At 38.1% G+C, this 16,656-nt stretch overlaps 1 protein-coding gene across 2 annotated transcripts; it reads left to right on the plus strand.

The window, feature by feature from the left end:
* The first annotated feature begins 361 nt into the window (after positions 1-361).
* LOC116251154 (DNA repair protein recA homolog 3, mitochondrial) lies at positions 362-11,248 on the plus strand. 2 transcript variants are annotated; one of them, XM_031625254.2, is made up of 8 exons: positions 362-600; positions 1,450-1,510; positions 1,626-1,843; positions 8,005-8,092; positions 8,319-8,491; positions 8,987-9,133; positions 9,684-9,818; positions 10,461-11,248. In XM_031625254.2, exons 1-8 carry the CDS (start codon positions 547-549, stop codon positions 10,845-10,847), a joined length of 1,263 nt encoding a protein of 420 aa, XP_031481114.1. In that variant the 5' UTR covers positions 362-546; the 3' UTR covers positions 10,848-11,248. The 2 variants fall into 2 exon arrangements, with proteins under 2 accessions (XP_031481114.1, XP_049933007.1); XM_050077050.1 differs by lacking the exon at positions 362-600 and having other exon boundaries at positions 1,597-1,843.
* Positions 11,249-16,656: the final 5,408 nt, after the last annotated feature.

Here is a 16,656-nt window from a genome sequence, read left to right on the forward strand (position 1 = left end):
ATACCTTTTAGGAACACTCTCAAATGAGAGGTTCAATTTATTTATAATAATGAAAAGAAATATCATATATAATTCTTCATAAAAGTAGAGCTTTTACGAGCACTCTCAAATAAGAGTTTCGGTTAAATTTACTTTAGCCTGAACGAGGAAAAAAAAATACATAGTTAGTTAGTTGAAAACGGTAAATGCCAGTACCTACGGAGAATAGTATCCATCGAGTTTTTTTAAGTGACTCGTTAAAAAAAATTATCAGTCGGTTTTTGACAATTATAAGCAAACCATGAGCTTGAAACTGAAAACTGTACGGACTACAAGGAGGTATAAACCCTGGGGTGTCCTCGCCCCTCGGTCAAGCAATTCAAACGAGAGAGAAGCTCCGCGTGAGGAGAGGTGGCGGAGGGAAAACCCTAAAGGGGAGGACGAAGCGTTTCCCGCGCGCGAAACAGCAAGGAGGGAATCGCTTCGCCTCTTCCGATTCCCCTCTGCGACTCTGATTCTGGTCCCTCTCCGGTCCCTGAGAAGTCCGAAGAAGGCGGAGGACCAACCATGGCCAGGATGTTGATGAGCGCTTCTCGGCTTTCCTCTCTGCTTCACCCCAGGGTCTCTCTATCTCTCTCTCTCTCTCTCTGCGGTTTGGTCCTTCTGAGTAGTAACACACAGTTGGTGTCGTTAAGGCGTAAAAATGGAGTTTCTTGACTTCTTCATTCCGTTGGGCGTTAGCTGTCTAGTGCATAGTAGAAGTCAACGCTTTTGTCTTCCCTCTTGGGCATTTAGGCTACTTGAAAAGTAAGTTTCTGGAGCGATTGTTGGAGAGAATGGTTGCAGAATCGCCTAATGGCAGTGAATTTGATCACAGTTGTGGGGTCTTGATGTTTTTTTGTTGCTGTAGATGGATTGCATGTTGCGATTCTATACTTCTTTGTTTGTGTTAGATTACCTGATTGTTTTGTTATTTTCTGGAGTCTAAGAAACTTGTATGCCTGGAGAATTTTGTGCCTTGGACATGGATTGAAGCTCTTTCTGTAGTATTTCTTTTTCTTTTCCTGCTTCTTGTTGCCGATTTTAGGCATTTGGAATGTTGGCTTCTCACTTCTCAGATTGTGTAAATGTTCCTGTGTCTATGTTGCTTGGTGTGGTAAGATATTTCAGAAGTATCTAAAATGTGTTTAAGTAGTAGCCCTTCAGTGCAATGGAAGTTCAAACTTCAAACATAATTTATCGACTTTGATTTGGAGTTGCGTCATTTTTTAGTGAATTCCAATAAACAAACTGGAGGTTTTTTTTTTTTTTTTTTTTTTTTTTTTTTTTTTTTTTTAACCGTGGCTTGAATATGAGGCTAGTACACATGCTATGTAAATGCAGAATTCTTGTAAAAACGACGCTTTTGCAATCTTTTGTGTCATATCCCCAAACTTAGATATCTCTTGCTGTGTGATTTTTTGGTTGCAGATATACAGACCGGTGACCATTTCAGCATCTGCTTTACAATTCCGTAACTTTGCTAAACCAGGTTATAAACTTACTCTTGATATGAAGCTGTTAACAGTATAACTCTGAGAACTACTTTTTTGAGAATTATATAGTAATTTCCGTCAGGGAGTAAGGTATGCTTTTGTCAATTCTAGCACGGAAGAAGTGTAAATCAGATGGAAGTGATCCTGGAGAAGACAAGATGTCTGAGAAAGAATTGGCTCTTCAGCAGGCCTTGGACCAAATAGCTTCTTCCTTTGGAAAAGAAGCAATTATGTGGCTTGGTCGTTGTGCTGGTCATCGAGTCGTACCTGTAATTTCTACCGGATCATTTGCACTAGATGCGGCATTGGGGATTGGAGGACTTCCGAAGGTATTCTCTAGCTCTGCAGTTGTAGTTTCTGGAGTTTTTCAACAATGGCTTATAGATGTGTTTGATCGCTACTGTTGTGCCTAGTTGCTCATCTTTTTGATGCATCCATCTTTGAGTATGTTTACGCTAAAATATCTGCGGCTTGGGCTGATGACTGGTGCAGGCTGATTGTTGATATTTGCAAATTTTATGATGTGCGTGGTTTCTTCTGTTTTTTTTTTCCATAAATGAATGCTTAAAAGTTAAAACCTTATATGTTGAAGAAATGCAAAGCAATAAAGTGCTCATCATTTTTAGGGACTCATCTTAGTCATGAATATAAGGATAAATTATTTAATATGAGTCATTGAGTTGTTAGGAAATAAGTTATCTTGTTGATATCATAGCTAGGTTAGGTTTTACATTTTTTACATTTTATTTTTATTTTTATGTATTTTATTATTTCTTTTATTTTTATTTTTCTTTTCTTTTCTTTTCCTTTTCTTTTTCTTTTCTTTTCTTTTTCTTTTCTTTTATTTTTCCTTTTCATTTTCTTTTTCTTTTTGTTTCCCCTTTGTTCTAGCCGTTGGGAGTTCCAACGGCTCCTTTATGAGCCGTTGGAACCTCCAACGGCTAGAACAGCCCTCTCTTCCTTCTCTCCTTCACTCTTATTGCTTGTATATATTCTTGGGCTGCCTCTTGTACAAAGTATGCTGTTTTACACAGCCATTTGACATTCATTCAATAAGATTGATATATTTCCAAGTGGCCTTAGTGCCTTTTTCTATCATATTCTTCTTTAGTGACTATTATAGTCACATTTATATGGTATCAGAGCCAGTGGGCTGCATGTTGGAAAGCTTTTATAAGCTGTTTTTTTGCTGTTTATGCTACTGGACTGTTGAAGAAAATTTTCAGACGAGGCCATTGTTGCTGATCAACATTTCTTGAAGACCTTATTATTGTTGCTCACCAACTGTTTGGTGAAATTTCTAGAAGGACTTCCTCTTTGTTTGTCGTGGAGATTGTTACTTAAAATCTTGCTCTTATGGAGGACTCCAAAGTCTTGATCGAAGGAGGAAGTTATCATGCTCCGTACAAGCTTGATGGAACCAACTACACTCTATGGGCAAAATGCTTGGAGATGCATATCAAAGGGAAATATTTATAGGGTTTCATAAGAGGTACGTCTACCCCTCCTTCTCTAAGTTGACCAAAATTGAAAATGGAGTTGAGAAAGACTTGAATGTAGAAGAGAGAAAAAATGCCATGGATGAATACTATAAAAAATTAGATGATTGGGAGGCCAAAAACTCTAGAATTAAAGAATGGATTTACAGAAGTATAGAACCTAGAATTGCCCAAAATCTCATGTATTATGAAAGAGCAAGTGAAGTTTGGGAATATCTCAAGGGAATGTTTACCCAAAAAGATATGGCCCGTAATATCTCTTGATTCAAAAAGCCCAAAGTATCAAGCAAAGTGAGAATAATGTTAGAGATTATTTTATGGAAATCTCTAGTGTATGGAATGAGTTAGATCAACTTGCTCCCAAACTAGGATTGGATTGTAAGTGTCATGAGATTAGAAGAGAAGAAGTCGATGAATTTAGGTTTTTTCAATTTCTTCAAGGTCTACGACCCGAATTTGAACAAATTAGGTCAGCCCTACTTTCTTTAGCCTCTCCTCCACCCATTCATGAACTTCTTACGATGTTAAGCGGTGAAGAAACTAGAATGAAATTATCCAAAGAATTAGATAGTGTTCTTATTTCCAAACAAGAAGAAGAAAAAGTTTTAGCCACCTCTAGACCCGGGAACGACCCGGGAACAACATCAAATCTTTTAGACCTCCTCACTTTAAAAACCAAAATAGAGGGGAATTTAAGGTTGTTTGCCACTTTTGTCATGAACCGGGTCACATTAGACCTAGTTGTCCAAAGTTGAATAACAATCAAGGACAACCACGAAACTATGGAGGAAATCTTTTCAAAGGAGGAGCTTCATATCCTCAAGGAGGGCAACACAACCGTGGAAGTGGAACTTCATATTCACAAGGTGGGCAATACAACAATAGTCAATTTGACCAAAGGAAGGTTGCAAATGTTGCAAATGAAGGATGTGATCTCTCTTCAATCTCCACAACGTTGAATCAAATCATGTCGGTGCTTCAACCTATGATCAAAGAGTCGAATCCCGAAGCACTAGCAACAACGACATCTACCTCCAACACTCCCGGTATGTTTTCTTGGCTTTTAGATTCCGGTGCATCTTTTCATATGACACTAAATATATCATCTTTGACCAATTTTGAACAAGCAAGAAAAGAATCTAATGTAGTTACTGCCGATGGAACATCTTTGAATGTTAAAAGGATCGGAGATTTTGAAAAAGAATTTGGAAAACAAAAGTTCTTTGTTCCAAAAGTTAGTTATGTCCCTAGACTTAATCTTAACTTACTTTCTGTATCTCAAATTTTAGATCTTGGTTTTAACATCGTTTTCTCATCAAATAAATGTTTGGTGCAGGATCACCAAACCGGGAGATTGATTGGGGAATGTTTTAGAAAAGGGAACCTTTACTACATAGACAATTTATGCATCCCCAAGGAAAAGTTTTGTCACTATGTGAAAAATGTGGACATTAATGTTTGGCATCAAAGATTAGGTCATCCAAACATTAGAAAATTGTCTATGATGAGTCCTACCAAGGACGTTTGTATTGAGAATTTCAAATGTAATGATTGTATACATGGAAAAATGAAATCCTTATCTTTTGGACAAAGAAGCTTCTTTTCCTCTTTTCCCTTTGAACTTGTTCATTCTGATGTGTGGGGGCCCTCTCCTATCATGTCAAAAGGAGGGCTATCGTATTATGTGATATTTGTTGATGATTTCACTAGATATTGTTGGATATATTTCTTAAGATACAAATCTGAGGTTTTTGACATGTTCAAAAATTTTCACAACTTAGTACAAACACAGTTTAATGCTAAATTAAAAATCCTAAGGACTGATTCTGGAGGCGAATACATTTCAAATGAGTTCAAAAGATATTTAGAAAACTATAGAATAGTCCATCAAAAATCTTGTCCAAGAACACCTCAACAAAATGGACTTTCTGAAAGAAAACATAGGCACATAATTGAAACAACTATAACTCTTCTTATTGCAAAAAATGTGCCTAAAAACTTTTGGGCCGAAACAACCCTAGCCTCTGTATATCTCATAAATAGAATGCCTTCAAAAGCTTTAAATAATACAACCCCTTTTGAAAAATTATTCAAATATGAATCTGATTTGAAAAGGCTTCGTGTTTTTTATTGCAAATGTTTTGTTCTTAATGACAAGGCTGATAAACTAAGTTCAAAGGTTATTGAGTGTGTTTTCATTGGTTATTCTGAAACACAAAAAGACTACAAATGTTATGATCCAGTCAAAGACAAGATCATAGTTTCAAGAAATGTAAAGTTTTGTGAAGGCGAAAATGGATTCAAAATTTGTGGAGAATCACAACACAACAATGATTATTCCTTTTTATTTAAATATCTCTCTCAATGTGATGATGAAATGCATGATGTTGATGATAGTAACACTGATGATAATGATAACGGAGTAGCTAAGGATATAATCACATATCATAGAAGAAACCAACAACAAGATGTTGATGAAGGAGAACATCATGAGACTATTGATCTCCAACCAACTCCACAAAGTGAAGAAAACCTTAGAAGATCTACTAGAAATGTAAGACAACCCAATAGGTTTGTGTCATATGAAACTTTCACCCCAACTCATAGAGCTAGAATTAATGTCATTCACTCTCACTTTGAACCTTCTATTTTTAATGAAGCCTCTAAATATATTGAATGGAAGAATGTCATGATAAAAGAATTAGATGCCTTGAGAAAAGCCCAAACTTGAGAAATACAAGACTTACCTATATGAAAAAAGACTATTGGATGCAAGTGGGTTTACAAGGTGAAGACTAGAAGTGATGGATCTTTAGAAAGATATAAAGCCAGACTTGTTGCCAAAGGTTACGCTCAAGAATATGGTATTGACTATGAGGAAACCTTTCCTCCTGTAGCTAGAATGACTACCTTTAGGACCCTTATTGCTTTAGCATCTATTAAAAACTGGAATATCTACCAAATGGACGTTAAAAATGCCTTTTTAAATGGAGATCTTATGGAAGAAGTTTACATGGAAGTACCACCAGGGTTGTCAGTTCCGCAAAGAAAGGTTCTTAGACTTAATAAGGCTCTTTATGGCCTCAAACAAGCTCCTAAAGCTTGGTTTGACCGTTTTTACTTTGTTATTTCTGATTATGGATTTCATTCATGTTTAACTGACACTGCCTTGTTTGTTAAGAATACTAATGCAGGTATAATCCTCCTACTGTATGTTGATGACATGATCATTACAGGTAGTGATAAGAAAGGTATTAGAGAATGTAAAAAATTGTTACAAAGAACTTTTGAAATGAAAGATTTAGGTTTTCTAACGTATTTCTTGGGTATTGAGGTTGCATATTCCACTAGAGGATATTTTTTGTCACAAACTAAGTTTGCTGCAGAGATCATTGCTAAATCAGCCATAACAGATGAGAAGGTCATAGAAACTCCTGAAGCAGTAGGAAACAAAATGAAGATTGATGATGGAGTTCCACTTACCAATCCCACTCCTTACCGACAGCTTGTGGGTTCCTTAATGTATCTTAGCATCACTCGGCCTGACATTGCTCATGCAGTTCATACTGTGAGTCAATTTCAACATGTTCCATCAACCGTTCATATGGGAGCTGTTCTTCATATCATTAGATATATTAAGGGAACAATAAATAAGGGAGTATTTATGTCTTTCTCTTCCCCTTTAAACTTGATTGCTTATACTGATGCTGATTGGGGAGGAGATCCAAATGATAGACACTCAACTACTGGTTTTTGTGTTTTTTTAAGGGAATCACTCATCTCATGGAAGTGCAAGAAACAACAGAAAGTCTCTCTATCCACTACTGAAGCTGAATATCGAGCCATGACTTCTACAACTATGGAAATTGTGTGGCTTCGTCAAATGCTTCTTGATATGGGAACAAGAATAGAAGAACCTACTGATTTGTGCTGCGATAACAAGAGTTTTATCTACATTGCCAAGAATCAAACATTTCATGAATGAACAAAACATATAGAGATGGATTGTCACTATGTTCGTGAAGAATTTTTGAACAAGACCATCAAACTTTCATATGTCTCCTCCGAGTTTCAGCTGGCTGATTTCTTCACGAAGCCTCTATGTTCTCCCAGATTCAACTTTCTTTTAGATAAACTTTCGGTGTTACCACCGTAAGTTTAAGGGGGGGTGTTAGGAAATAAGATATCTTGTTGATATCATAGCGAGGTTAGGTTTTACATTTTTTACATTTTATTTTTATTTTTATGTATTTTATTATTTCTTTTATTTTTATTTTTCTTTCCTTTTATTTTCCTTTTCTTTTTCTTTTCTTTTCTTTTTCTTTTTTATTTTTCCTTTTCCTTTTCTTTTTCTTTTTGTTTCCCCTTTGTTCTAGCCGTTGGGAGTTCCAACGGCTCCTTTATGAGCCGTTGGAACCTCCACCGGCTAGAACAGCGCTCTCTTCCTTCTCTCCTTCACTCTTATTGCTTGTATATATTCTTGGGCTGCCTCTTGTACAAAGTATGCTGTTTTACACAGCCATTTGACATTCATTCAATAAGATTGATATATTTCCAAGTGGCCTTAGTGCCTTTTTCTATCATATTCTTCTTTAGTGACTATTATAGTCACATTTATATGAGTCTGCTGTAAATGTTGTTTTGTTGGTATATTTCACCTCATTGGCTCCTAAGGACCAAGACAAAAGTTAAGCGTGGTTAGTGATATTGACTATTCTTTTAGCAAATATTTTTAGTACAGAAACCTTAAGTTACTATGTGTTGGGAACAATGATTCAGAAATGTAGTCAACATGTAGGTAGTCGTGTTGCTTAGCTTCATGATTAGTGTTATTGCTGATGGCTTCTGTATTTATGTTCTATCGTTTAGCTGGTAACTTGGTATTTACATTTATCCTTTGCAATATCAACTGATAACTTCTTGATCTCCTTGTGTTTCTCAATTCACCTTTGGCTCCATTTAACTCAATGTCTTTTAATGGTCTTACATAGGGGCGTGTAGTCGAAATATATGGCCCAGAGGCATCAGGTAAAACAACCCTCGCTCTCCATGTGATTGCAGAAGCTCAAAAGCGCGGAGGTAATTTTGAAGCTTTTATGGGAACATAAGAAGCCTGTTTTCTTTTTCTTGTAAAAATCAACCAAGAATTAATGAATAAACAACTTTCTGACTTAAGTTGATTTGGCAGTTTTTCCTGTCAATTAGTGAACATAGACCGAACTACCTCATAGAACTTAATAATTGTTTGTGTTCCTAACAGACAATAGTCAATTTATTAATCATATGTTCTAACGTTTCTTTTCAGGCTATTGTGTTTTTGTTGATGCTGAGCATGCACTTGACCCAGCACTAGCGGAGGCTATTGGTGTGAAAACAGAGAACTTATTGTTGTCACAACCTGATTGTGGAGAGCAGGCACTAAGCCTTGTTGACACATTGATTCGCAGTGGTTCTATTGATGTTGTTGTTGTAGACAGTGTAAGTTTGGGCACTCTGCATTACGTCTATCTGTTGAATGATTAATCTGTAGTGGGGCTCAGTGTTGCTTGTGCATAAAGTATTTTGCTTATATGATGAGCACCTGCTTATATGCAAACATGTATGTCTAGTTCCCACACATGAAATTGTTTCACAAGTTGATATGTGGTCCCAACTGGCAAACACTACAAGGCAGAGAATATCTTGTTATTTACAATCCCTCTGTGAGACATTAGCCTTGTGAATATGTCTTGACTCTTAGTGGGTGGATTTAGCCTGGGGGCTTAATTTCTACGTTTCCTTTTGATGAATCTTATCCTCAGATCATCTGACTGTATTTGCATACTGCATTCTTCTGTTCTAATCTCTTCTTTTTGTTCTTATACCTGCTTGAAGAGTGTTCCACAGGATTTATGTGCTTAAGCTTGTATATGTTGTAATCTACTTTGTATCATTGCTTTAATCATTTTTGATAATCATCCAGTTTGGATTCAGGTTGCTGCTCTTGTACCAAAGAGTGAACTTGATGGTGAGATGGGTGATGCACATATGGCAGTACAGGCAAGACTGATGAGCCAGGCCCTTCGCAAGTTGAGCCACTCATTATCTCTTTCACAGACAATTTTGATATTTATAAATCAGGTTAGCTGATCAATATGTTGCCAAAAAAAAGAAGCTACGGAAGTCCTAGTTTCTCATTAATTGTCTGGTACACCAAGTTTTTATTATCCACATTGTTTTCAATAGTTGGGGAACAAAGTTTAGGTTGAATCAGTGGAAGAACCCCTTGTTTCTAAGCTATGTCAAGATCGAAAATTGTTGGGGGACTTCCAAGCATGGATAGATATTGCTGCATCGCACCCTGCACTGCACATCCAAAAGGTTTAGTTGTCCACCCTCTGGCCCTCACTTTTTCTCCCTGTGACGTCTTGTAGGCTTGTGTCAGGCACAGTCGGTCCTTAAGGAAAGCAATTTTTTAAAAAGTTTGCACTATTTTCTTTCTTTTCTCCCATTGACTCCTGAAGTATAATTGTTAATTCACTGGTGCACTCTGAAACTGATTAAAGATTCTTACCTGATATTCATATTCTGTTCCCCAGCTGTTGTGAGTCTGACATTTACAAGATAAATTCTGTGTTATCTGAGAACACAAATCAATTTTCATGTTCATTGACATGTTTTGCTATTTTAGGTGAGATCGAAGTTGAGCACATTTGGAGGATTTGGTGGGCCAACTGAAGTGACTTCAGGAGGAAATGCCTTAAAATTTTATGCATCTATCCGCCTAAATATCAAACGCATTGGCCTAATTAAAAAAGGAGATGAGGTGAATGCCTTGCCTATCTAGCACCAGTAAGCTATCTGTATGGGCGAGTTCTATGGTCTTAATTGGTATTTGTAATTAACTATTCCTGTTTTCATTGAAAATGTAGGTTTTTTGTTCTATCCTCTGGCCTTTCTGAAGCAGGCTTATATGATTTGAATATCATTAGAATGAGAAATGGTTTTTGTATTGATTTGTACCTTGTTTGAATATAATCCTTATTCTAGGATATGATGAATTAGTACTGTTTTAAATGAAAGTACTTTAAAGGAAATTTTCTTTGGGAGTTTTCTCGTGCACTGTAAAATGAAATATTGTTATGATGACTTTCCTTGGTTATTAATTAATTTGAATTGATGATATGTGGTTTCTGATTTTTAAAGCTGACAGATGTAGTTGGGTCCTACAGTCATATTGCACAGTACAACTTATTTTGTTTGTAAGGGGATGCAGTTTAGCTTTTTCTCTTCCCTTTTGGATAGGTAGCAGTACGAGTATAAACTGCTTCTTTACACTGAGACATATGCTCATGCATTACCACATCCACAGTTTTCCACATGCAATATATGTTGCCTGCTTAGTTGAGGTTTGTGCTCATTTACTTTCTGGCTCAAGGATCTTATGATGGTATTGGGTTCCTGGCAGACAGTTGGAAGTGAAGTGCTAGTGAAGGTTGTGAAGAACAAGCATGCTCCTCCATTCAAGACTGCACAGTTTGAGCTTGAATTTGGCAAAGGGATTAATCGGGAATCAGAAATTCTAGAATTAGGTTGCAAGCACAAGTTCATCAAGAAGGCTGGTGCATATTACACCATCAATGACCAAACGCTCCATGGCAAAGACAATGTTAAGCGCTTTCTCATTGAGCATGAAGATGTCAGAGAAGAATTGTTGATGAAGTTGAGAGATAAGCTTTTACATTCTGAGGCTGAGAAAAGAGAGGAGGAAGTAGATGCTACATGTGAAACTGAGGATTATTTTGCATCTGACTTCGTTGAAGATGAATCAGATCCTGTGGTTGTTGAGGCATGATATTGGCATATGATGGGGCTCAGTCTAAGACCTCTCCTTGAACGTGTACTGTGGACCTTTGCATTTTCGGTACAACTATTGCTGGAAGAATATGTTAAGGTTGATCCAGTAAATTTTGACCTTGGTGGGGGAGGTTGAATTGGAAGGTAGTGGATCTGGTTTCGTGGTTTCACTCGTGGGGGTTTCACATGGCACTTTTGTCTGTCATTCTCTATGCAGTTAAATGAGGTTGGCCTCAAAGGCATTATTTTAATCATCTGTGTTGGATCTGTCCCCTCGTATGGCCAAGGAGGCCATAAGGCTGAGATGTGTAAATGACATGAGTTTTTTACTTATGACTGTTGTATGTGTAAAGTTGTAATAGATGCAGTTTAATATACTGATTCGGGTTTAGTGCCTCAGCATTGTTCTTGCACTATTTTCCTTTTGAATTTTGCGCCTTGCAGTATAGTCACCCTTGTTTATTTGCTGTTATTCAATAATCAGAACCGACCACCTACCTATTGGACTCTTGCTGGCAAGAGCGACCTCTATGTAGCCCATGGACTCGTGTTATAATTTATGTCAAAATTCTAGTAACCAATGTTTCTTGGTAGAAGCACTTACAACCGGCTCCGCCATCTCTCTTTGCATCCAATGTAGTGTATCTGAAACTTGTTGATTTGGTCGGACCAACGTTTCCATTGTAAGGTGCTTGATATTGGTTAGAAATTGAGGATTGCCCTTTTGTTTCCAGCGGCCAGTCTCGTTTAACAAATTGAGGGCCAAGACTAGGACTGGGCATCGGGCTGAGCTGGGTCCGGGGCCAAGATTTTGCTGTCCGCAGCTCGGCCCGCTTTAGTACACGGCGAGCCGGCGAGGGGTTGAGGTATGCGAGAAGAGCCGATGATGGTGATCGGTACAGCTAGGCAGCGAGAAGGTGAACGCCAACGACTAATGGAGACGACAAGGCTGTAGGCAGAATCGGCAGATTGTGTCAGGCAGCGGGCCAGCAGCAGGGGCACAGGCCGCAAACGTGGCGTGGTTGTGGATTGAGCCTGAGCCTGAGCAGTGGGCAACTTGACGTGAACGCCAACGACTAATGGAGACGGCAAGGCTGTAGGCAGAATCGGCAGATAGTGTCAGGCAGCGGGCCAGCAGCAGGGGCACAGGCCGCAAACGTGGCGTGGTTGTGGATTGAGCCTGAGCCTGAGCAGTGGGCAACTTGACGGTGAGGCGACAGAACGGTGATTGCAAGGCGAGGGGACAACAAAGTGGCGAAGGTGACGGGCCGATGGTGAGGATGTGGGCAGCCACGAGGAAGGCAGGAACAGGTGCGGCAGCCAGCAGAAATGCAACCGCACATGCGACGCCATGGCAGGGCAGGGTCTGAGGTCTCGACGGTTGAAGAACTCGAAATTAAAGTTCAATTTTTTTTAACTCGTCCAGCTGTCAGGCTTACCGGGCCCCTAATGGGCGGATTTGAATGCCTGGCCCAGCCCATTGGATTTATCGGGCAGGGCCGGGTCAGATGTGTCCAACCCGGTAAGTTTTTTACAATACCCAGGCTCAGCCCCTGACCAAGCCGGGTATTGAGTACCCGTTGGCAGCCTAGCCCTGTGCCCAAGTTTAACCAAGACCTTTTCTTGGACAGTACCACTCCATGGCACAAGTTCAGTTTCTTGCGTCTCCAAAGGCCAGAAAGATCTCTCTCTATTATGTATGCATGCATATATATGTACTAATATGGACAGATACCAATTATGACTGTCGTCAGTGATCCATGTTCTGTTTTAAATTTGAAATCTGGAAGCCAAAGGAGCGGCAATTAACCTACGGTGGAGTTGACCTGCAGCTGGAATGGATTGTGCTATCTATTTTATGTTTGATCTAAACCTCAATACTAGCTACTCTGAATCCACTTATGAGGTTTCACAAGAATCTTGGCCCTTGAATCTTTTTTTTTTTTGGATGGGAATGATCTGTTTGCAGATATTGACAGCCAACCTGATTCCAAATCACTTCTTGATCAGCAACTTGCAACCATGAAGTAACCCGAAGAGAGGTCACTAAGATAGAAACGACAACAGTTATGATGCAATCACTAACCTTTTTCTTTTTCCATTCTTAATGGGCAAGCTGAGGTCAGCCAGACCATTTTCAGGTATTGAATTCTTGACCTTCATTTCAATAGTCTTAAGTTTTACCCTTAGCTAGGTAGAGTGACCTCTTATTGGCACAATCTAACTTCTGAAGTAAAGAAGACATATCTCTAACGTCATGTCTGGCTGGAGTCCAGACATATTTTATTCTCCTGTGGACAACCCGAGCGTTAATATACCGAAGTTCTGTAGATGTGTCATAAAGTGGACGTCATTTTACATGTCGACGATGTGGTAGATTTTCCAGAAAATTGCCGAGAAATACTGATCTTGTGCCAGAAAATCTTACCAAATCTATGTTCCTAAATCAGGAAGGATCCAAATGCGTGAGATCTTACATGGCGCCTTTCTGTTATGTTGGATTGTGGGGAGCACATGTCTGACCTGAAAACTTATGGAAGAGGGCAGTGGCGGAGCCAGAAAATTTTGGCTGAAGGGCACTAACCAATCTCTCACTTATGAGAATGGGTGCTTGTGGGGCATTGGCTCAGCTCTAGTGTGGGCACCACATGCAGTTGGACCTAGCTGAACCTAGGTCCAGCTTAATCACAAAGCAAGATTTCAGGGGCTGGCATGGGAAGTGGCTCATGCCACTCACACAGTCCGCTATTGGAAGAGGGCCAATTATCTCACATAAACATTTCAGTCAAGGCCTTGAACAATTTTTTTGTTTTAAAAAATTACATAGTGAACGAGAATTTTGAAAACTCAGCTGCGGCAATAGAGCGGGTTGTCTAGGGACACCATCTCATCAAAATACAACACCACTACTCCATGTTCAATTATTGTTATAACACTACAACGTATAAAATGAAGGAGTCAGATAGAGTGGTTGACCATGTTAGAATATGTTGGTCATGGCTAAAGACCTAGCCATAGTAGGAAATATAATATCAAACAACATGCGAATATGCACCATCCTGAATAGTCTACCACCTTCTTGGGATACGGTTGTCACAGCACTGAGTCTCCAATTTGACACTTTAACTCTAAAGAAGCTCTCCATACAATTAGCTATTCAGCAAGAACGTCTGGCCAAGAGAAAGGATGTAGAACTAATGACTGTCCAAGAAAAACCAGCTAATAGTCATGTGCCTGTAAAACCCAAAGAATTTAAAAAGAGAAGCGATGGCAAGTTCAAAGGCAATTTTGCAGGAACTCGGAGAACTCAAAGAACTGTAGTGAAATGCTATAGATGTGGAAAGCTTGGACACATCAAGAAGGACAACAAGAGTGAATACAACAATAACAGGAAGAGAAATCAAGCGGACTCCAACAAAGAAGTTATTTGTGTTGTGTCAGAGTGCTTGTTTGCAAATGGAGATCTAACTAGTTGGTGGGTTGATTCAGAGTCTACACGTCACATTGCAAAAACAAAAAAAAGGCATCGTTCATACGAACGACCTGAGTTTGGGAATGCAAAAAGTCTATATGAATAACAACTCATACTATCATGTCATGAGATACAGGTCATATCGATTGAATGTTGGAGGCACAAGTGTCATTCTTACTAAAGTCTTGTATGTCCTCTCCATGCAAAGGAACTTAGTGTCAGTCCTTGCTTTGACTGGAAAAGATTTTGAAGTCTGTTTTGTTCTAGGAAAAGTTAGTGGAAAAACATGGGAGGACGATGGGAAATAAGTAAAAAACATGGTATGTTCAAACTCAATGAAATGAATAAAGCTTTCAGTTCTGCTTATATTGACTGTGCAATGAGTGTGACTACAAACTTATGACATGAAAGATTAAACCATGCAAACATCAACAAGATAAAAATTCTAACACACCAAGGTATAATATCTGATATAAATGTAAATGATTTTGTGAATTGTGAGTCATGTTTATATGGAAAGATAGCAAGAAAACCCTTTCCATCTAAAGTAATTCGGCAACTGATCGATTGGAAATAATCTATATCGATATTTGTGGACCTTTCAAAGTCCAAACATATAGTGGCAAATTATACTTCATAACATTTATTGATGACTTCTCAAAAGTTTGTTGTATTTATCTTATTAAATATAAGTTACAAGCACTTGAAAAATATATCAAGGTTGTAAGGTCAGATCAAGGAAGTGAATGTACATCATATGAATTTCTCGAACACTATAAAGACCTTGGAATTAATAGGCAAAGAACAATGCCTAGAACACTGCAACAGAATGGTGTCGTTGAGAGGTGTAACAGAACCCTCTTAAACATGGTGAGATCCATGTTGACAGGAGTATAATTAACCAAAGTATTTTCGGGTGAAGTTATTTTAACAACAATGTATACAATAAATCGAGTGCCCTGTAAAACAATCACAACTACTTCTTATGAGAGATGGACTGATGTAAAACCAAATTTGAGACATCTCAAGAGATAGGATCTGTGGAACATATGAAAATTATAGATCCAAAAATGGATAAACTAGATAACATTTCAGTAGGATGTGTGCATATTGGATATTCAAAAGGATCCAAAGACTATAGATTATATCATTCAACTAATAGGACTTATAGAAAGTAGAGGTGTAGAGTTCCTAGAAGAACACAATAACAAAGACTATGATCCAGTGGGAGATCATCACGATCTACTGGATGATCTAACTTATTCAGAAGATCAGTCTAACAATGAACCGATTGAGTTAGTAATGAACCAACTAAGCATGAATCGTCTGAAGAATAGTCAGGTAAGGAACCGACTAAAGAACAGTTTGGTAATGAATCAACTGAGCATGAATCGTCTGAGGAACAGTCTGGTAATGAACCGACTAAAGAATAATTTGGTAATGAACCAACTGATTTGAGTACATCGTCGTCTCAAACGTTGTTAGGTCATAAAGGACCTAGACCTCATCCTTCATATTTAAGTGATTACTATGTATATCTTACAGATGAACTATGATATTTCGCAGATATTGTTGAAATGTCTGACAATCTGACATATGACGAAGCCCTAAACTCACATGAATTGTCAAATTGTGTAAACGTTGGATGAAGAAATCAAATCCATAGAAAAGAATAAAGTCTGAGAACTAGTAGATCTTCCTAATGATAATAGACACATTGGGTGCAAATGAGTATTAAAGAAAAAATATAAAGCTGACAGATTAGTCAAAAAATTTAAAGCAAGACTGGTGGCGAAAGGTTTTTTCTAAAATGAATGAATTTGATTAATTAGAAACCTATTCGCTGGTAGAAAAGTTTGCATGAATCAGAATAATTTTGGTTATTGCAGCTTTCTATGACTTGAATGTTCGTCAAATAGATATGAAAACAGCTTTCTTAAACGGTGAGTTAAAGGAAATTATATATATGACTCAACCACAGGGATATGTCGTCAAAGAAAATGAAGACAAATAGTACAAGCTGCATAAATCATTGTATAGTTTGAAGTAGTTACCTATACAGTGGTATTTTGCCTTTCAATTACAAAGCTTGGATACATAGCAAATCAGCTAGATCAATGTGTATATGTCTGAAAAAGTAGGAGTCTCTTTTGTATCCTATCATTATATGTCGATGACATTCTATTGATTGGAAATGAGAACGATATGATATCCAAAACAAACACTTGGTTAAATGAAAACTTCGAAATGAAGGACATGGGTGAAGTATCTTATATATTCGGAATAACGATTACTCGAGATAAAGACTCGAGAATTCTCAGTTTGAGCCAATAAC

Source organism: Nymphaea colorata, chromosome 3, assembly GCF_008831285.2.
Source record: "Nymphaea colorata isolate Beijing-Zhang1983 chromosome 3, ASM883128v2, whole genome shotgun sequence".
NCBI classification, from domain to species: domain Eukaryota; kingdom Viridiplantae; phylum Streptophyta; class Magnoliopsida; order Nymphaeales; family Nymphaeaceae; genus Nymphaea; species Nymphaea colorata.